Raw genomic sequence first — 20,720 nt, 5'->3', positions numbered from 1 at the left:
TGTTCATTAAAGAGCCATTAAATGCTGGAATGCACAAGTTTCACGTATTTCTGAAGATAGCGGTGCTGTAGTGCTGAGCTGAAAGCATTCTGCTGCTCTTGTTCTGCTGAACAAACAGGAGCTACTTGGTCATCTGCACCAGCTTCCTTGAATGTAGCTGTATGAAAGAGAGCTGATATGGAGGACTGCAGCACTGTTTATCTGGCAATGCTGGATTAGCCTTCTTGGAAACACCACAGAGCCAGCGTTTGTTTTTGGATAAAGTGGTTGCATGACCTCAGAATGTGGCTGGCATGCCTGTTTGGAGAAGCTTTTGCCTGTTCCATCAGGGGTGGTATGCAGAAGGGAGCAAAGCTGTCTGAACTCCACATGCATGTGTAGGAGCAGTACCGGCCTGCTGTGTTTTATGGGAAAAGCAGTGGTGAAGCAAGCCAGGATGCCCAAACCAGGTTTCCCACTTGGGTCTCCCACCTAGAGGAATCACAGAGGAGCTGTGGCCTTAGAGGATATGCTCACAGGTAGCAGTGCCAGGAAGGCAGTGGTTAAAGAGAGGAGATGAAAATAGTCTGCACAGTAATTAGAATAGCCTTGTTGTCCCTCCAGGCTGTGAGCACATAGGTCATTCCTGGACCCTGTCTTGGGTTCATAAGCAGTAGCTTAGGAATGAGACTCTGGACTCTTCAGAGCGGGGGGAGAACAGACTAGGTAGTTAAATTCCTGAGAGGCTGCGTCAGCAGCGGAGGAGCCTTGGTTTAATGCTGTTTACTCAGCCTTATCTATCTCGCGGTGTTGCTACAGCTACCCGTGTGTATGTTTTCTAAAAACAACCAAGAATAATCATGGAAGCTATTCACTAGCTCGCGTGAAACATCCATGAGTATTTCACTTGGGAGCTCAACCAGCCAAGGACGAAAAGTAAGCAAACAGTGAATATAGCTAAAATATGGACTGCGGTAGAAGAGAATAAAAGGAGCACACATTGTGGGCTGGAGCTTGCCGTGGCTGTGTGATACTGCAGCCAAAATACACAAAAGCATTAATCTTTCTGACTCGTAGAGCTTAAAACCCTGGTATTTCAGATGCTGTAATAGTACAGTCTCTTTGCAGGCTTGCCTTTGGCCTGGTCTCCCCGTGGGGTGGAAGGGGATAGCTGGGCTGTAGCACTGGGACATTCATTCAGCTGTTGGGTCTGAGTGCTGGGAGAGTGGGAGCCAGCCTGAGCAGGAGGTTTTGCCAGGCAGCTTGAATATAGTCGAACTAAATGTTGGAAAGAACTGCGTTTCTCTCTCTTCTGGCATTAAATGAAAACCATGTAATGCTTTGAAGGACTGCAGTGGGCTGAGAGCTCCGGAGTCCATAAAGCAGTAAGTTTGGCAGTGGTCAGCTAAAATGGATTAGGTGAAGTGGTTCATACTACTCGGACATTAGTGTGTCTCTGTGAAGCGAGGAACTGAGCTAACTTGTAAATTCTCCACCTAGGGTCCAATGAAGGTTTTGGTAACTTACGGTGGTGATCCTATCCCTAAAAGCCCTTTTACTGTGGGCGTTGCTGCTCCGCTAGACCTGAGCAAAGTTAAACTCAACGGACTCGAAAACAGTGAGTACCTCTGGGCTGGAAGCCCCATAGCTTACCTCTGGAGCGTCTCTCGAATCTGGGTGATAGTCAACATGTCCTGCCGAAACAGAAGTGGGCAAAACAATCTCCTTAACTGCTGCAGTTGGGGATCAGCCAGCTCCAACATCACAGCCCGACCGCTCTGACCTAGCTGGTCCTCTTGAGGACTGAATTTCAATTTAGATTTCATCTTCCTTGGCAAAGATTACGCAGCAATGTGGACAAAGCGTGTTTTGGGGTTTAGTCCCTTTTGGTGAACAGAGCTGGACTCACCAGGCTGGGCACCTGCTGAAGAGACCTGGTTTCCTTGGAGCTCAGTGGCTGTTGAAATGTAACTGCTGCCGTGCAGAATGTCATTCATACAGTCTGTTTTCTAAAAGCAGAAGAACTTAGGGCTGTAAAATATTGCTGGTTTCCTTCAATGAGCCTCCGAAACTGTCAGGCCACGTCTTACAGGCTTGTTTAGCGCTGTAGTTTTGCAGCTCCAACTAACCAAAGCACTAGTTTGTCTGGCGGATCTTTTTGCGTGCAGAGGGATGCAGACTGAGCAGGGCTCTGCTAGTGCTTGCTCTCTTGGTGGTACGTACCTGAGGGATTTCTTGAAGGACTGTCTGATGTAGAACTTCACATAGTAACATGGGTTTTGCCTTTTTCAGGAGTGGAAGTAGGGAAGGATCAGGAATTTCTAATTGATACCAAAGGAGCTGGTGGGCAAGGAAAACTGGATGTGAATATTTCCAGTCCCATGAGGAAAGCTGTGCCCTGTCTGGTGGAACCGGTTCTGGGTAAGGAGTGCAGCACTGCAAAATACATCCCAAGGGAAGAAGGACTGTACGTGGTGGATGTGAGTTATGACGGCAACCCAATCCCAGGGAGCCCCTATACCGTGGAGGCCACCCTACCTCCAGACCCCTCCAAGGTAAGTGAATGGTTTAGGGCTGTAACTGGTACCTGAAAACTGATGTGTGGGCTATTGCGTGAGGCTTGGCTTGGTTTTGGCCAAACCAGACCCAGGAATATCCTTACTGAGAGCACAGAGTCACTCCTTTTGCAGGCCCAAATATGGTGTTACAGGAAACCGTTCCTTAAACACCCCATTGAAAAAAGTGGAACTAATTAAGCATCCTGCGTAGTGTAACAAATACAAGTATTGCTACTAATTTTAATAGAAATTTGCCTCGTGAGCATCTTGACTGTGTTGAGATGCTTCTGTAAGGAAATGGGTTTAAATCAAAATGTGTGTACAGCCATCATAAATTTTATTTCTGCCTGTTATATCCCATGGGTATATAAAAACAGCTGTGGTGAGAGTATGGCTATACTTGCCTAGGAGCCTCTTTAGAGGAGAGGTACCAACTTTACAGTGAAACCGGGAGGAGTGGCAAAGGAGATGTTGCTTTCTGTGAAATTTTAGGAGCTTGTTAATTGGGTCCCATGTACAAACAAGTCTCGACTAAGTAATCTGTGCTGGCAATAACATGAAAAAATGGGTTTAGCTCAACTGCATGTTCTCTTCTAGGTAAAAGCTCATGGTCCAGGTCTTCAAGGGGGCCTCGTTGGAAAACCAGCCCAATTCACGATAGATACCAAAGGGGCAGGAACTGGAGGTCTGGGTTTGACGGTAGAAGGCCCATGTGAGGCTAAAATTGAATGTTCAGACAATGGTGATGGAACTTGCTCTGTCTCCTACCTGCCTACAAAGCCTGGAGAGTATTTTGTAAACATCCTCTTTGAAGAAGTTCACATTCCTGGTTCGCCGTTTAAGGCAGACATAGAAATGCCATTTGATGTCTCCAAAGTCCTTGCCACAGGCCCGGGTCTGGAACGTGGTAAAGTGGGTGAGGCAGGGCTGCTGAATGTTGACTGCACAGAAGCAGGTCCTGGCGACCTGCGGGTGGACATGGTGTCGGATGCTGGTTCCAAAGCCGAGGTCCAGATCGATGATAACAAAGATGGGACTTACGTTGTAACATATGTGCCGCTCTCGGCTGGCATGTACACGATCAAGATGAGATATGGAGGAGAGCAAGTGCCGAAATTCCCAGCCCGGGTCAAAGTGGAGCCAGCTGTGGACACAAGCAGAGTTAAAGTGTTCGGGCCAGGAGTAGAAGGGAAAGGTGAGAGTAACTGTTGTTATCAGAGTTTGTACGACTCGTGGTCCTGTATCCCGCACAGAGTATCTGAGCATCAGAAGTTGTAGTAGCCTCGTGTGTTTCCGTGGTGACCCTCCAAGGGGCTGTTTTGTTATGTTCCCAAATAAGTTGTTTATCGTGATGGTTCACAGAATGTTTTGTCGTCAGAAGTACGCGTGGTTCTTAAAGTCACTCTTCGAAATACACCCTGCAGATGTCTTCCGAGAAGCTACAACCGAGTTCACTGTGGATGCTCGACCTCTAACGAAGGCTGGTGGTGACCACATCAGGACGCAGATCACGTGTCCGTCCGGCTCCCCCACAGACTGTCTCATCCAAGACAATGCAGATGGAACGTATTCAGTAGAGTACACGCCGTTTGAAAAGGGTAACCTCTGGGTTTTTTGGTTTGGGTTTTTTTTTTTTAACTTGAGGGGGAAAACCAAGAGAAAGCAGCTCTTCTGACACTTTAGGTAAACTGCTGAGGTCTGCAAGTAACTTGTTGGCGTCTTAGCAAGATTTTGGCCAACGGAGGAGTTAATTCTGCAGGAAGTAGCTCTGTTTTAACTTGAACTGACTTTTACAGTAACTTGGCTTCAGAAGAACTGCATGTAGATTGCTTAAGAAACAACAGCAAAGTCTTGTGAAATGCGGGAGGAAGCTCTTGCCGTATGCTGACATTTAAGTTTGTAGCATCTTGTAGAAGTGATGTTAAGTGATGAGGATAGCTAAGGAATTTGGGACATGTTTTCCTCCTAACAGGCCCACACACAGTCAGTGTAACGTACGATGGTGTACCTGTGCCAAACAGTCCCTTCAGAGTGAACGTGACAGAGGGCTGCCATCCATCTCGTGTGAAGGCACAAGGACCTGGGCTCAAAGAAGCTTTCACAAATCAGCCAAATGCCTTTTCAGTTGTCACCAGGTAACTGGGCCTACTTGATCTTTAAAGAGTATCTGAGGGAGGGAGATGTGTAGTGGGCTGTGCAATGCAGAATGCTAAACCCGGTACAAATACTTACGAAATTATGAAATATTTATAAAATGTTTATCAAAAATACGAAGAGACCAAGCTGCGTCCTTCTGATTACTGTGTGTACAACCTCATTGTGTACTGAGCACGCTGCAGAGATTGGGGGAGATAGTGGCTGAGGATAAGATTGTAGGAAAATGTGGGTGAATGGCTTTGCATGCCAGAGTATGCTGAAGCCTGGACATCTGTGGTCAGGTTCCTGAATTTCTGCTAAGGGTGAAAATGCAGCCAGAGCATGCGAAGGCTACAACGCTGCTGTTAGAAGCAGATAACTCTAACAATGTGCATTTCTGTCTTGCAGAGGGGCTGGGATTGGTGGCCTTGGAATAACCGTTGAAGGACCTTCAGAGTCTAAAATTAGCTGTAAAGACAACAAGGATGGGAGCTGCAGTGCCGAGTATGTTCCTTATGTTCCAGGAGACTACGATGTTAACATCACGTACGGGGGAGAGCATGTTCCTGGTAAGAGCTCTTGCTCAGTGTGTTTCAGAAGAGGGAAGACCTTGAACTGAGGGCTTGGTGCCTTGGCTGCACCTCACTCATGCTGGGGGACTGCTGAGGTTCTCGTTTCCTGCTGTTCATGAGAATTCAGGCAGAAATGGTGGTGGCGTTTGTCCTTCACACCCATCAGGGAAGTGAGGAGTGTTTTATGCTGTGGTGCAGTGGTTTTGAGGAAGGGCTGTGATCTCTTCTTGTTTCTGAAACTGCCTCTATGGGGATGTGGAGGAGCCTCGAGGCTGTAGTGCCCACGGGGGAAGAAAAGAGTGGGTACAGATGGGTGGGACAGGGCAGGGGATGCTAGCCTTGACAAGTAACCGGTGTTAGGCACAAACGGTATGTAATACCTGAGGGAACATAACCCCTTTGTTATGCGGCTGCCTTCAAGACTCTGTTCTGCAATAGGATGGTCTAATGGGTGAGCTTGTCCTGAGTTTTACATTAAACACTGCAAGTTTTGGTCACTGCAGAAAGCACAGTAACCGTTCCCTAAACCAGATGTTTACCTCTGTATGCGTTTGCACTGGGTGTTAAGCTGAAGTGAAGTAAGTTTAAGGAACGTTCCAGGTACCTCTGGCATCCAGCAGATCCTGATTAAAAGAAGGGTGTCTTGCTCCTAAATGACCGATGTATTTTGCTGCAGTGTTTGAGTTCTTAGGTGCTGTCAACAGCATATGTCTAGATACTCTTTCCTAAACACCGTGAGCTGATTCTTTCCTATTGACCCCATTTTACTTGTTAATGTACTGAACTTCGTAAAATACGAAAAAAACAAGTGCCTGCATGATGTTTCGCTTGTGCTTCTGGTATCATTCATGAGTTTTCTGAGGTGAGAGGAGCAGATGGATCACAACTGAACTGTTGAGTAGACAGTGAAAATGCAGAAGCACCATCATTACACTTCTAGCTTTTGCAGAAGTAGAGGAGTAGTGTGGAGTCCGTGGGCTTGTCATTCCTCCCTGAGGTTGAGGGGTAGTAACAAAAAAGCCCAAGGAAAAATAGGGAAAAGACGACCTTTGGTTTCTTGCAACTGTTAACCCTGGTGTTGAACGCTTGCTGCGTTAATTTTCAGGCAGTCCTTTCAAGGTTCCGGTGAAGGATGTTGTGGATCCCAGCAAGGTGAAGATAGCAGGACCAGGTCTGGGAACAGCTGTTCGAGCCAAAATCCCCCAGTCCTTCACGGTAGACACCAGCAAGGCAGGAGTAGCTCCCCTCGAGGTGGTGGTGGCAGGACCCAGAGGTAAGAACCAGAGTACCCTATCCAGCTGTGCCCCTATCTCTGCATTTGGGTGGGCAATGTGGTCCCGGCCCTGCCGACAAAGGTGACGATAACCGCTTGAATGAGCGTTTCCGCTGTTCCTGTTCATCTGGCATGTGCACTTAGGCAGCTGACTCGTGCGTCATGCTGTAAGAGGAGGAGAACCCTGTCTTAGGCAGAGCTGCTTTGGGCAGCATCTTTGGATTTATCCTAATCTTTAGACCTAGGAGAAGTGGTGTGAATAACCATCACTGGTGAACAATTGTGGCTTTGATTTAGACATCAAAAAGTAAATCCAAAGTGTCAGATGTGAATGGTGACTGGGAAACCCACGTCACTGAGTTACAGGAGTCTCTGGAACACAGTGGAACCCCCCACTTGTCCCCAGATTGCAGCAAGGCCCTCAAGTGATAGCATTGATGATATTTGCATTACGCTAGGAAGCTGTGTCGCCGTGACACGGTGTCTTGGCAGCAGGTACCTTTTGGCTGCAAGTCTCACCTCACTGGGAGGCAAGAACTGCCTCCCCACTTGAGTGTCAGGTCGCGCTGGCGCAGGTGCCCCTCAGGTAACCCTTCTTTAATTTTAGTGGATGAGACGGATTCCCAGAGATGGCGCTCCCCGTTGAAAGCGATTTCGGATTTCTTTAAAGGTGATCCGAAGGGTGACACTGAGACAGGTTTGAACTCTCACTGATACTGGCAATTTTGACTCTCAGAAATCCAATTTGCAACAGCAAGAATCATCTGGAGGAGGGAGTGGGAACCAGCAGTGTTGCTTTTAGGCTTTGCATGGCAACTATATGTTTCTTTTGTGCTTGCTTCACCGGTAATCCTTCCTGTGTTTTAAAGCCAACTTGTAATTGTAAACTGCTTTCTGCGTTCATCTGCACGAATGTGTCACATAATCTGCTTCATGCAAATTGAAATAATCGATCCCGCCTTCTTAGGGCTTTGGCAGCTTGCAGGGCTCTCCTGCCGAGGCAGTGAGCCTGCCTTTCCAACACCTGCTTCAGAAAGACTCGGGGGGTGAATGCCACACGCCAGCGGCCTTTGGGGCTTGGTTCTGTGCAGCGAACCCCAGTAGCTGTACATCATCTTCTAAATGACAGTGCAGGCTGTTATAACCATTACTCATTTCTTTCTCAAAAGATCTTCAGTGTATTTTGAGCAGTTATTCTTGACCTGGACTGTATGGAAAAGTGGATTTTTTTCTGGTATTTTCATGCTAGCTTTTGTTTACAGTGGGAAGATGGGAGTCCGGAGAGCAATGGATAACAAACCTCTCAAGTCAATGGCTCTTGAATACCAAATGATCAAAAATGATTCCTGATGGATGCTATTGCCTGCCTTCAAAAAAAAAAAAAAACCCTGAAATTTAGCTTGTTGCAAACTGCAAATGAGCAGCACATCTTGGAGCTTTGCGCAGCAAGTGGCTGGTGAGGAACAAAGTTTTAAGAATGCAGCTGAGAAAATCGTCTGTTGCTTTTTCAGGAGTTGTGGAGCCTGTTAACGTAGTAGACAATGGAGATGGCACCCACACAGTAGTGTACACCCCTACGCAGGAGGGACCCTATATGATCTCTGTCAAATATGCTGATGAAGAGATTCCTCGCAGGTAAGGTGATGATGCTAAACCTAGATGAACCGAAGATTTAATGACCTCGTTGTGCTCTTCCAGCACACGAGCGCTGATTAAGGGCTAGCTGTGATCCCTTCTGCTTAGCCTTTTTGCGCACCGTCAGGTTTCAGCAGTGGTTTGAGCCTGCTGGAAGCTGCAGTAGAGATGCCGTAGGGGAGGTGTGTGCACCTCAGCCCGTGCTGCAGTAGCTATCAGCCGCTGCCTGAGGAGGAGGGGGCAATAACGGCTTTCCCTTTAAGTCCCTTCAAGGTGAAGGTGCTTCCTACGTATGATGCCAGTAAAGTGACCGCAAGCGGACCAGGTCTTAGTTCCTACGGCATACCAGCCAGCCTGCCTGTGGAGTTCGCTGTGGATGCTAAGGATGCTGGGCAGGGACTTCTGGCTGTACAGATCACTGTAAGTAACTGCAAAACCAAGGAGGGATGTTGTTCTAGGTGGGCATGAGTGGCTCTTACTGGAAGCATCCACTGGATATGCCTGGTGTCCTGGAAACTGGGCTGGACCTTAAGACCTGGTACAGGAAAGTGTTGCATTCTGTGTTTGTGGAGCTCTTGAGGCTGCTTTTACGAAACTTCTCTCAAAACCATCACCCATTTGGCTCCTGGATAACCTTACACTCAGCAAATGCCAAGAATGAGACGCTTTCTTGTGAGATGATGAAAATGCTGGGATTTTAAATGGAGATAGCCTTCTAGCAGTGTAGTTCAGCAAGGCCGTGAGATAACATCCACACTGAGCATTACGTAATGATAAATTAGCAAAGAAGCCTCCCTCGATGTTGCCAGAAGCTGCTTAAGGAGATACTACAGGAATGTTTTTATCTAGCTTTGTTACTGCTTTTCCTGAAATCTCTAATGCCTGGAGTCCGTGGCCTCAGCACAAAGGTCTTGGTTAGTGGGCCATAAAGCACGTTCTCAGCTCTGGCACGTCGAGCTCATAGCACAGCTTGGTTGTACTTGCCCTTCTGCATTCTTGCTCCCTTGCTGTCCTGCTGTCTGCTCAGGTGCAGCAGAGCAGTTGCCTTTATTCTGGCATGTAAGTGTGCTCTCAAAGGATCCAAAAGGCTCATCAGAGCTTCCAGTCTGGACATTGCTTTGAAGATCGAATTGCACAAGTCCCGTGTGGTGGGAGTGCATAGGTGATCTTCCGCACAGCGTTTGTTTGCCTCTTGGTCTGAGCTGTTGAATGTCAAATGTTTCACAAGATTTCTGAAGGAAGTAAGCTCTTCTGTGCTCTGCCTAAAGTCTCAAGTCCTGTGCAGTTTATACTGTACCCCAGGCGGTGTCAAGTCATAAAATGTGGAATGAGGTCAACATGCTGTCCCCTGTAAGCAGGCCTGGAAGACTTTCTAAAATGCTTCACGCTTCGCAGCTGACAAGTTCTGCTGAAAGCTGAGACTGGGCGTAGATCTGGAAACATTACTCATAGTACTGATCTTGGTTGTCAATATGAAAGCTTGATGCTGAAGCTCACTTCTGTATTGTTCATGGGTCTCTTTAATTCTCTCATATTCGAGGCAGAAGGGGTAGTTGAAGGGACTACAGAGACTTGCTTCTAACTGTAGACCTTGCAGTGTGTCAGGAGCTGGATACCTCACCCAGGAGGGTTGACGGCAGGCACCAGTAATCCTTCTTCAAACCTTTCAGGGAGCAGCTGGCCAAAGCTATCCAGTGCTTTTTCAGGACAGAGCTGCACAGTCTGGCTCCAGTTCTGTATCTCAGGGAGCTGAGAAGTGTTCTTCCTTTCCAGTAGCGATATGACAATGAAGCCTAAAACATCTGATAATTAATATAAAGTTCATTAAAATGGCTTGATGCATCTTATAAATATTCTTGTATCAAACAAAGGGTAGTTAGCGTTGGTTGTTTTGTGGTGGTCCGATACCTTTTTGCTCCTAATAGTCTGGTCCTGGTACTAGTCCTTGAGTGAAACATATTTAAGCCTCAGGAAGCTGCAGATCTGTATCCATTCGAGACTGTCTAAATATGGTTGTGAACAGGTTCACTGCCCTGCTAAAGGACTTCGTAACTAACTTCATTGTGCCTAAATCTTCTGTTTCTCCTTCCTCAGGACCAAGAGGGCAAACCCAAGAGAGTGGACATTCAAGACAACAAGGATGGCACTTACACGGTCACCTATGTCCCTGACAAAACGGGCCGCTATACAATTGGTGTGAAGTATGGTGGCGATGATATCCCGTCCTCTCCCTATCGGATCCGGGCATCTCCAGCTGGGGATGCCAGCAAGTGTTTGGCCACAGGTGAGCGGCTCCTTGCTGTTGTTTGTACTTGATGTAAAGCTGCCTTCTGGTTGTGGTGCAGTTAATGTAAGGGTGTGGAAAATTCGAGAGACTTGTATAATCTGGCTGCTCTTACAAGAGGGGTTTTCCTGAAGGTAAAGAAGCGTCCACACTGCAGCAGAGCAGGGATCTCTGGCAGTCTCTAGCAAAATCTTTAACTGCTTTGGTTGTTATAAACAGTCAGATGCAACTGAAGTCTGATGCTTCTTTTGGCTTAGATAAATCCTGCTGAGAACTGCAGTGAGGTTGATTTTAAAAGTAGCACGTCTGTGCATGTTCACTGCATCACGCTTCTTGCACTGTGAGTGTTGCAAGAACTTTTTCATTCCAACCCAGAAGAGAATTAATTCTGAGGATGTAAATAGCTAGCCATGTGCTTCTGCATTAGCAAAGACTGTTCCGGCTGTTATCAGTGGAGGTTTCTCTGCTTTTCTGTCTCACTGTTGGCCAGGGTCTCAGCACACCTTTGGAAGAACTGAGTGGAAGCAGAGTACCCTCAAAAATCAGTGCCTTGGTGTAGTGGTGGGACTCCAGGTGTGTTGCTGTAGGAGCACGCTTACAGCCTTGACCCTTACCTGTTCTCAGGATGGGTGGTCATCGCATGGCTTTGGGGTGGCCGCTGCGGCACGCTGCCACCTCACACCAAGACTAGCAGAGAGCAGAAGTGACAGGAACTGGTTACCAGAATGCCACTGAATGTTAAATCCCCTGGTTTTAAAATAAATCAATCAGAGAAGACCAGATTGAACAGGGAAACTTAATCTGTGCGTGTAGACCTGTGAGAAGGTCTGGACACTGTGCTGACCTGTCTTGTGCAGTCAGACTGCACCTGGTGCCCATCTGGCAGCTGGCTGCTTTCAAGCCTGCTTAAGCAGAAATATATTCCTGGCACAATGGAAAACACAGAGCAGCAGGTAACACCTTTGCTTCAAAATTTGTTTAAAAAAGGCCTTAATGGCTGAATCTGATGCTCTTCCAAGTAGGTTGCTAACTCTTCAAAATAACTCTGGAGATTATTCTCAGGTGCCAGCTTAAATTTCCCTTTTCCAAGAGGTGCCTCTGCCTCTCTGCTGTAAAGCTGAAATACAATCGCTGTAGAAGTAGATGCTGGAATACTGTCAAGGTATTAAAAAGGCAGGTTCATTGCCACTTGAAAATGAGCCATTTACCTGGTAACAAGTGTCAGTCAAAAGCAGGAGTATTAAGTACGTACTGCAAACAAGATTTAATAGTTCTCATTAAACACAGCGTTCTTCGGGCTGGGTCTGATTGCTACAATGTGGGCATTCTTTCTTGTTTTTCTGGGCTGTGTGGCAGAACAGTAGAAAATCATTTGTGGGTAGTGCAGGAGGAAACTTCCCTGCTTCCCTGTGCCATGTGTAGGGCACAGGGATGTTTGTCAGGGCAGTGACAGCTGGGTCACTGGCGGGGCAGCAGGCGGTGCCTTTGGCTCTGATAGGAGTATGGGTTAAGGCATTGCTTTCTTCAAACTTGGCTTTTCCCCCTCTGCTCCTATCCAGCCTCTTTGATTGCAGACAAGGCAAGCTGGTGGCCAGCTCTTGTGTGCCGCTGTGCTGACCAACACTACAAATGTCTCTTGTTGCACAACTGCTCCCAAAACCACGTCTGTGGGTGCCCAGGACCAGCGTTTTGGTGCTGTGCTTCCCAGGCGCCTCGCCGGCGGCCTGCCTGGGAAGGCTGTCCTCTGAACGAATGCTTTCTGTAACGAAAACTGCCTCGTAGGTCCTGGAATTGCACCCACTGTGAAGACTGGTGAGGAGGTCGGTTTCGTGGTAGACGCCAAATCAGCAGGGAAGGGAAAAGTGACGTGCACTGTTCTGACGCCAGATGGGACGGAAGCTGAAGCAGATGTTGTTGAAAATGAGGACGGGACTTATGATATCTTCTACACCGCTGCCAAACCAGGAACCTATGTGATTTATGTCCGCTTTGGTGGGGTGGACATTCCCAACAGTCCTTTCACCGTCATGGTAAGCCAGCTCTGCTCCAAAAACACCTCCCACTCGGATTCCTGCCACCATGTTTTATTTAGCGATAGGTTAACTCTGTATGTAAATGTTTGTTTAGGCATTTATTAGTCTAGCAGGAGCTAATGAATCCTTGTTATCTGCGGAGTTTATTTTGGGCAGGCGATAAGTTAAGTGAAGAGGGGTAGAAGCCATCAGAGGATGAAGACTTGGCTTTCCTGAACAGATTAATTTTTCATTTCCTGACCATGTAGTTCTCTTTTCTAAATGATGTAAGGGCAGTCGTAATGGTCTTCTATGACTAATTACTTCAGCCGTTGTCAGATACAGTGCTCTGACTTGCCTGTCTCTGACCCCAAATAAGGAATGGTCTGCTGACAGATCCCAGGGAAGCAGGCTGTTAGCTCACATTTAATTATTTGCAAGTGCTAGTTAAACTGTTACAGCCAAATCCCTCGCCTTCTAATTATGTTCCTTCCATCATGCAGTACTTCAGCGTGGTTAGGTTTAAAAAGCAAACAAAACCCCAGCCCCTCTGAGGAGCGGACTAGGTGCCTTTCAGGGCTCTCAGAAGCTCTTCACGTGAAGAGCAGCAATCGGTGTTGGCAAAACAAGCCTTGGTCTTGTAACCTCAGCTGTGAGACGGCCTCGGTCGCTGGGAGCACATGGCTGTACCTGATGCTGAGTCTGGCTGGGGCGGCAGGTGAGTCCTTGGGGCTGGGCACACCAGCTCTTCCTGCCTGCTCTCCTGAAGATCACTATCCGTGTCTTCAAAGATGTCCATGAGAAACTACTCGCTTGGTCACCACTCAAAGCTCATAGCAGGAAATGCTGCTTAATCAGGGAGCCTGCTCAGCCAGCCAAAATTCCCGCTTCCTAGCTGGACAGTACACTGTGTGTTTGACCGGGGTGTCCCAGCTGGGGACAGAACAGTGAGACATCAGTACTTCTGTTGTGCTTGGGTTTTCTTAGTGGAGTCTTTCCACGCGTAAGTTTTAGTGGGTTATTTTGTTAGTGATTTGCAATGGTGTAAAGGGGCAGGAGGAGCTGGCGTGGCTGAGCCTGGCCGAGCTGTGTGTGTGGGTGAGAACTTCAGCTGCTCTTGTTGGGTTAAGTGGGGGAGATGGGAATTTGCAAGTCATCTTCCTGGCATGCCTGGTGGGAAGGGAGGCTGCACTGGGGGAAAACACATTTGGCGTCTTGACGACGCTGTCCCGGCTATGAATCAGAAGAATAGCTTTGCAGCTATGACTGGATGTGGGCTGGGTCATTCACCCAAGTGCAGGAGCTGGGAGCAGACTTCCCACAGCAGCAGGCTGTCCTGCGTCCCAGCTCACACGCTGCTGCGCAGTACCTGGGGACTTGTATCTTAGGCTTAAACCTTTCACGTCCCTCTCTCCACCAGCCCCATAAAAAAACCAGCCCCGAAATTCGGTTCCACCAGTGTTTAGGTACTGCATTCCAGCTTCTCTCCCAGGTTCCCACAACAGCATGTCCTGGCTTTGTCCTCTTGCTGTGCTGCTGGTGGCTTCCCCAGTGCTGTGGATGTGGACAGCTTCCCCGCTCCCTGGCTGGGTGCAGGTCCTTGTGATGGCAAGAGGACTGGGAGGGCTGCGCGGGGGGAGGAAGGTGTTGAGGAAACCGTGCGTTCTGTACTGGGGAAGATAAGAATGCTTCTGTGCCAGAATAACACCTAACCTGCCTTTACCCCTGCCCAGGCTGTAGATGCAAATGATGCTGCTGTCCGGTCGCAGGAGCCAGTGGGCGCCTCCCCGCCCGGATTCCGCCCTTGGGTACACAATTTTTACATTTTTCAGCTATTTTTCCCCCATCTGTGTTCCATTTCAGATGACAGCCTGCTTCTTGGGACTGCTTGAATCGCTCTAGTCATTGTGTTCATTCTTTCTGTTTGATCAATTGTTCTTGGGATCCAGACCTTGGTTTTTTTTCTGTGGTGCTTGAAGGGAGTCTCCAAATAAACTCCTTTAAACACGGAGAGGATCACTACACCTCCAGCTTCTACTTCTGCAATGTCTGCTGTTGGCCAAAGCAAACTGAGTGCATCGCTTTCTCCCAGTAAAACAGCACAGTGTCTTGAGTCGAGAGTCACATTGTGAAACTTGTTTCTTTTGTCCATTTTGTGTTGCAATCACTCTGCCCCATTCAAAAAATCACTTTCTCTTCCAGGCCTTAAGCAACTAAATCCTTTCAGATGGAGCCACTCTGGGTGTTATGTGCGCTACATTGTCTTCCATCCTTTTGTGTTCCATTTTTATCTCTTTTTTTCCAGCATGTCTTCCATCCGCACCATGTTTGATTCCCTCTGCTCTGCGGTGTGGTGGTGTTACAAAGGAGAGCTTGGCCGGACAGCGCTCTGGCTGAGCCCAGTCCTGTGGCTGGCTGCGATAATCATCACCCGCTCTCTTCTGCTTGTGCTCACAGTGGAGTTTCTCAGTGCTCGTTGGGGTCTACCATCCTTTCTGAAGTGTCCCATCCTTTTGCTTCCTTTAGGTCACGGAAGAGGCTTATGTCCCAGTTGGAGACATGAACGGCATGGGGTTCAGGCCCTTTGATATGGTTATCCCTTTTGCTGTAAGGAAAGGAGAAATAACAGGTACTTGGCGTACGCGTGGCCTCCTGAGGAGGTTTTGGCTTTTGTTAGCGTGTTTATCCATTTGCAGCTAACAGTCTGGGTGGTCTAGAGCACAGCGTGTGGGGGAGGATTGTATCCTGCTAGCAACTTAGATGTTTAATTTCACATCAAGTGGCACCCGCTGAGGGTGAGCAGCATACACCCTGCTGATGGTTTGAGTTAAATGAGGGGATTCTCAGTGCTGCTGTTGTCCTCAGTGCTAGTCTGTGAGCTAGTGCACTGTAGGACCAATTGCTGTTTTTTCCCCTCTGGAGCAGCTACGTGCATCCTTGATAAGCTCCACTTATTTTGTGCAGATGCTGCATGACAGTCTAATCCTGCATTCCTGTCACACATCTTCTCCAAAGCAGGCAACCCCTCTTCCACAGGTCTGGGAGCTGAGAGCATCACCCCAGTAACACCCCAGTTGCACTAAGCTCCTCCACACGTGGGCTGTGTCCTTTCCTTCCCTTTCACTCAACAGTCCTACCCCAAGCCCTGATCTGTCCCTATTGAAGGGTTGATCAATCTTTCCTTTTCAAAAGCACCGCAGGAGAGGAAGCATCTTGTGATGAGGTAGATCAGTGCCTTTCCTGGGGTTTGCTGTGGAAATGTCAGGGGCTGAAGCAAACAGCCCTGCCTGTAGAGTTTGTAAGGTCACAGGACTGTTTGCCAGATGTCTACTGCTGTGTTGTATTCATGTAGCTTAAGTGAAAAACATGTCTGGTTAGTGTTCCCATTAGTCTCCTATTTGTGCCTGTGGGTAAAGAATTTAACAATTTGAAAAGCTGGTTTACAATGGCTAGACAATTCTTTGTGGGTGGGAGAAGGGGACCAGGCAGCTTCTCTTTATGTAACTCCCACGGTGGCTTTTTGTAGGTGAAGTACACATGCCCTCTGGAAAGACGGATACGCCTGATATTGTGGATAACAAAGACGGCACAGTAACAGTGAGATATGCTCCTACAGAGGTCGGGCTGCATGAAATGCACATAAAATACATGGGAAAGCACATCCCAGGTAAGTCTGACAAAGCAGGCGGCATTAATCTGAGTGCAGTGTCCTGCTGCTGCCTCTGCTCCCAGTTAAGGTTCTGTAGTTTAGTTGCACATGTACATCAAGAACTGCCCAGGACATCTCGCTGTTAGGCAGCAGTTCATCTGCAAGCAGTCCAGAAACTAAAGCAAAAGAGTAAATGCTGGCACATGGAGCTTCCATTGTGGTTTAATAGTGCCAGCCAGGCTCAAAATGGATTTTGGTTTTGGAAACTAGCTTTTGTGGCGTTTTATTGTGAAGGAGAAACATACAATTTTCAAACTACTGGGTTTTTTAGGTTGAAATTTACTGCCGTGGTGCTCAACAAAACTAGTGGTTAGAGTATATGCTTATCCTTAAAACTACATTGGCATAAAATCTCCCATCTGCAGGGAGGACTAAGTGGCTAAAACGCTATGGTTACTCTTTCCATCTCAGTGCAATAAAATAAAGCACACATGCACACTGTGCTGTAATCTGTCTTTCTTCCTGGCTACTTCTTAACAAACAAGCCACTGCCTTGCATTCCCTTTCTCTTCTTCTCTGTCCTTCCTTCACCAGCTCCCTCACTGAAGCTCTGCCTCCGGCTGGGCTGCCCCGCGGCTCTCTGAGCACGCTGGCTGCCTGGGGCTGGGGCAGAAAGGCGCAGAGCTGTAGGAGGACGTGTAGACGTGAGACAAAATACTTTCAGCACTGCCCCGCTGGGCTGCTGGTTCTGTTGGTGTACAGAAACACAGGATGACTTTGGCTGAAGCAGGGAGCTTGGTGATGTGATGCATGGTGCATCTTCAGCACTTTGTATGGGTGCAGCACCTCTGGAAGTGCCAAGCTGTTAGATGCATCAGACCCAGCACCTGGACAGAAGAATGATGTTCCATAACGTTTACTTCTCGAAGGCTGTCATGAATCAAACATGCTGCAATCTCAGCTACCTTTGGACTTGAGCCTTTTTTTTTTTTTAAACCATTACTGGTTGTTGGTGACTGTGCTTCTTGTTCTTGTGCACCAGCTTAACTAATCTGAGACTGGCAAATGTTTCTGGATACCCTTCAAATTTGCTGGTCCAGGGTCGTGGAGTCAATGTGCTGTGCTAGTTCCTAATTCTGAACTACTGAAAATCAGGCTCAGTGCCTGAACTGAAAACCTGCATCTGAGTCATGTTCTGATTGAATGTGCTAAAAATACACTTGCAATGAATAAGACCCTTTACAACATCATTGAAGCTTATCTGTAGTAATTTGAATAACGCTTACTTTCTCGTGACTGAATGTGGTACGAATTGCCAAGAAATACCTTTGGAAGATGAAAGGGGAGGTTTACTGATTTTTTGGGGTACATTAGTCACATGAAGGTTCTTCAAATATCAGGTAGTGAGAATGGCATTGAAGAACGTGAGTATCAGTAAGCATAAGAGAAAATCCTAACAGCTCTGTCTGTTGTTTTTCCTCTAGTCTAGGCTACTCATCCTTAAGTGTGTGTTTTGTGTGTTTGGTTTTTTCTCCTTTAGAGAGCCCTCTGCAGTTCTATGTGAATTATCCCAACAGCGGCAGTGTGTCTGCTTATGGGCCTGGCCTCATTTATGGGGTTGCAAATAAACCAGCAACTTTCACCATTGTCACGGAAGATGCAGGAGAGGGTAAGTCTGTTCTTTCAACTTATCCTACTCAAAATGAGGACGTTCTTGGAAGGGTAGTTGCGTTGGCGTTAGCTTGCACTCCTCTGTCCAACTGTGAATCTCTGGCGTGATGCAAGTGACTTGTGCAAATACCAGGCTGTAATTCGCAGTAAAAACTGTTTTGCCTTTTCCCAAGAGCAGTAGATGTAGCCTGTGGTACAGGGTGCAAATGATTTGTTTAATTAAAAATAAAACGAAAACAGGTTAGATCTGTAGTGGGTGATGAATCACTGATAGGTAAATCTAACCGGTGAGTGAAGTTGTGGTCTTCGCGGGTTGGCCTGAGCTCTTTTTCCTGCTGGCCTTTGAAAACAGGCATCTAAGCTGCATTCTCAGTACTAAGTACTGGGTATTTCTCTTCGGATCGAGTCTTTGGGCATGGTGTGCACAAAGGTTTACAGAAGCACTGTTCTCCTTGTTTCCTAGGTGGGCTGGACTTAGCTATTGAAGGACCTTCAAAAGCAGAGATCAGCTGCATTGATAACAAAGACGGGACCTGCACAGTCACGTACCTGCCTACTCTGCCTGGCAACTACAGCATCCTGGTCAAGTACAACGACAAACACATCCCAGGCAGTCCGTTCACAGCCAAGATCACAGGTATGAAGTTTAGACTTCTAGAAGCACCTCACAATGGAAATTAACCTCGGATGGTCTGGGGCAGGAACACAGTCCTCTGAGGTGTTCTGCATTTAACCTTGTAATATTTTCTGACTCGCTTCTTTTTATATACCCAGATGATAACAGAAGACGGTCTCAGGTTAAGCTTGGTTCTGCTGCTGACTTCTTGTTGGACATCACTGAGACCGACCTCAGTCTCCTAACAGCCAGCATTAAAGCCCCGTCAGGTCGTGATGAGCCTTGTCTTCTGAAGAGGCTACCCAATAACCACATTGGTAAGCTCCGGCAGTCTCCATCGCAGATTGCAGGACAGGAGCCTCTACTCCAGTTTGCTTTGCTATGTAAAACGACTCGTTTCTCTGCTGCTTCCCAGAAGAGTGTTGCCAAACCAAGTGGTTGATATTGTTTGGTACAATTGGCCGAAGACAGAGTATAAAGAATGACCTCTTGTGTGGGCTTGCACGTGACCTGCCAGGTTGTGATTGAAGTGCTTTTTGTCAGCGTACGTGAGAGGCTTTGTGGCCCGTTTCAGAGCAGTGCTTCAAAATGTACAGAGTATTTAATCTCCTGGTGTTGTATTCTTGAGATCAAGAATAACATGTATAAAAAGTGTTTAAGTTTGTCATATTTCTCTGCTTTGTAGGCATCTCATTCATTCCACGGGAAGTAGGAGAACATCTGGTTAGCATCAAGAAAAATGGGAGCCATGTACCAAACAGCCCTGTGACAATCATGGTGGTCCAGTCAGAGATAGGAGATGCCAGGCGAGCAAGAGTTTTTGGACGTGGCTTGGTAGAAGGACAAACCTTTGAAATGTGCGACTTCATTGTAGACACAAGAGAAGCAGGTTCGTACTGTTGCAGGGGGACTGAGACACGTATCCTCTGAGAGCATTGTCTCCATCAGTGTGAGACCACAAGGTCACAAGCTGCAAAGCAGCAGGTGCACGGTCACCGTTGCCAGTTATTAACTACGGACGACGCTATTAACTTCAAAATGCTCCGTGGTGTTGTGGCTGCTGTCTTCCATTGCAGCTGACAGGCACTGTCACTCAGGCACCGATGAAGGTCTTCTTTCATTTTGTGGTGCTGGTTTTAGTGTTGTTGTGTACAGCAAAAGGGAAATGAGGAGGATAGTTCCCTGTTGGTTTAACGTGGAGCCTTGGGCACAGCCCCTGAAACTAGCTTTCCAACAGTAATGGAGTCAACGGGGTATAGTCAGAGCATTTTAGAGCTGGATGCGTGCTGCGCCTTGAATATCTGACTGGTGAGGATCATTAAGGCATCATGCAGCTCCCGTGTGCCCCGTATGATACAAACCTACTGACTAGGCACCGCTATGCGTTTGGTCTGTTTTATGTCAAATTAATAATGACACTGTGGAAACCTGAGGCTAACTTAGCTGTATTGTAGGTTATGGTGGGATCTCGCTGGCGGTTGAAGGACCTAGCAAGGTAGACATCCAGACTGAAGACCTAGAAGATGGAACTTGCAAAGTGTCCTATTTTCCAACTGTACCTGGTGTGTACATTGTGTCCACTAAATTTGCAGATGAACATATTCCAGGTAAGCGGACGAGCGGGGCCACTTTTTGATTAGTACAACAGAAGTCCTACCTGGCTGGCTAGTGCACTGGAACTGTGGGTGTGCTGTGTGGTCTGGCTCAGACCTTAAGTCCCAAAGATTCAGGGGGGTCCTACCAGTAACCTCCACAAGCAGCAAGCATCCAAAACTGTCCTGGTTACATGGGTGTATTTCATTTGACCTCACTGTTAGTTGGCTCTAGAACTTCCCCTGTGATTCTCTTCAAGTCAGAGGAAGCTTTCACTCCTCCCCGTAACGGGCAGAGGAGGAATGTCTTGCTGTATTACTTACAGGCAGCCCATTTACTGTGAAGATAAGTGGTGAAGGAAGAGTGAAGGAGAGCATCACACGGACAAGACGGGCTCCCTCTGTTGCAACAGTAGGAAGCATATGTGATCTGAACCTAAAAATCCCAGGTGAGCACTGTCCTTATGCCCATCACCATAACTTCCACTTGTGTGGAGTGGGGGTACCTGAAGCAGTGGAAGTAGGAACGTCAGCATTGTTAGGACATCCTCATGTTAAAGTTAAGGGAAGAAATACTGGTTAAAATACTTTTTTGGTTAAAAATAGCTGTAAGCATGACCAGCAGATGGAGAAGTATCAGGAAGGCCTTGTCTCCAGGGCTTTAAGATCACCGTGTTGGCTGTGAAGTTGTTTGTACTGCTGCCTGGCAGATGTGAATCGTGCAGGCCAGCCTTAGCTGGCTG

The 20,720-nt window shown here is 47.5% G+C and overlaps 1 protein-coding gene across 1 annotated transcript in view; it reads left to right on the top strand.

The window, feature by feature from the left end:
* Positions 1-20,720, top strand: part of FLNB (filamin B, beta) — a 47,070-nt gene that overhangs the window by 16,956 nt on the left and 9,394 nt on the right. The window contains exons 18-38 of the mRNA XM_010137449.1: positions 1,480-1,597; positions 2,272-2,534; positions 3,135-3,732; positions 3,962-4,135; positions 4,510-4,672; positions 5,082-5,242; positions 6,351-6,518; positions 7,126-7,215; positions 8,030-8,153; positions 8,417-8,573; positions 10,248-10,437; positions 12,220-12,467; positions 14,183-14,257; positions 14,976-15,078; positions 15,976-16,116; positions 17,639-17,767; positions 18,233-18,406; positions 18,544-18,702; positions 19,071-19,274; positions 19,840-19,992; positions 20,304-20,426. Coding sequence (XP_010135751.1) covers positions 1,480-1,597; positions 2,272-2,534; positions 3,135-3,732; positions 3,962-4,135; positions 4,510-4,672; positions 5,082-5,242; positions 6,351-6,518; positions 7,126-7,215; positions 8,030-8,153; positions 8,417-8,573; positions 10,248-10,437; positions 12,220-12,467; positions 14,183-14,257; positions 14,976-15,078; positions 15,976-16,116; positions 17,639-17,767; positions 18,233-18,406; positions 18,544-18,702; positions 19,071-19,274; positions 19,840-19,992; positions 20,304-20,426 — 3,715 coding nt within the window. The remainder of the gene's footprint in view (positions 1-1,479; positions 1,598-2,271; positions 2,535-3,134; positions 3,733-3,961; positions 4,136-4,509; positions 4,673-5,081; positions 5,243-6,350; positions 6,519-7,125; positions 7,216-8,029; positions 8,154-8,416; positions 8,574-10,247; positions 10,438-12,219; positions 12,468-14,182; positions 14,258-14,975; positions 15,079-15,975; positions 16,117-17,638; positions 17,768-18,232; positions 18,407-18,543; positions 18,703-19,070; positions 19,275-19,839; positions 19,993-20,303; positions 20,427-20,720) is intronic.

The sequence above is a fragment of the Buceros rhinoceros genome, unplaced genomic scaffold (genome assembly GCF_000710305.1).
Source record: "Buceros rhinoceros silvestris isolate BGI_N320 unplaced genomic scaffold, ASM71030v1 scaffold2196, whole genome shotgun sequence".
Lineage (NCBI taxonomy): Eukaryota > Metazoa > Chordata > Aves > Bucerotiformes > Bucerotidae > Buceros > Buceros rhinoceros.
This window is presented reverse-complemented; position numbering and strand designations above follow the sequence as displayed.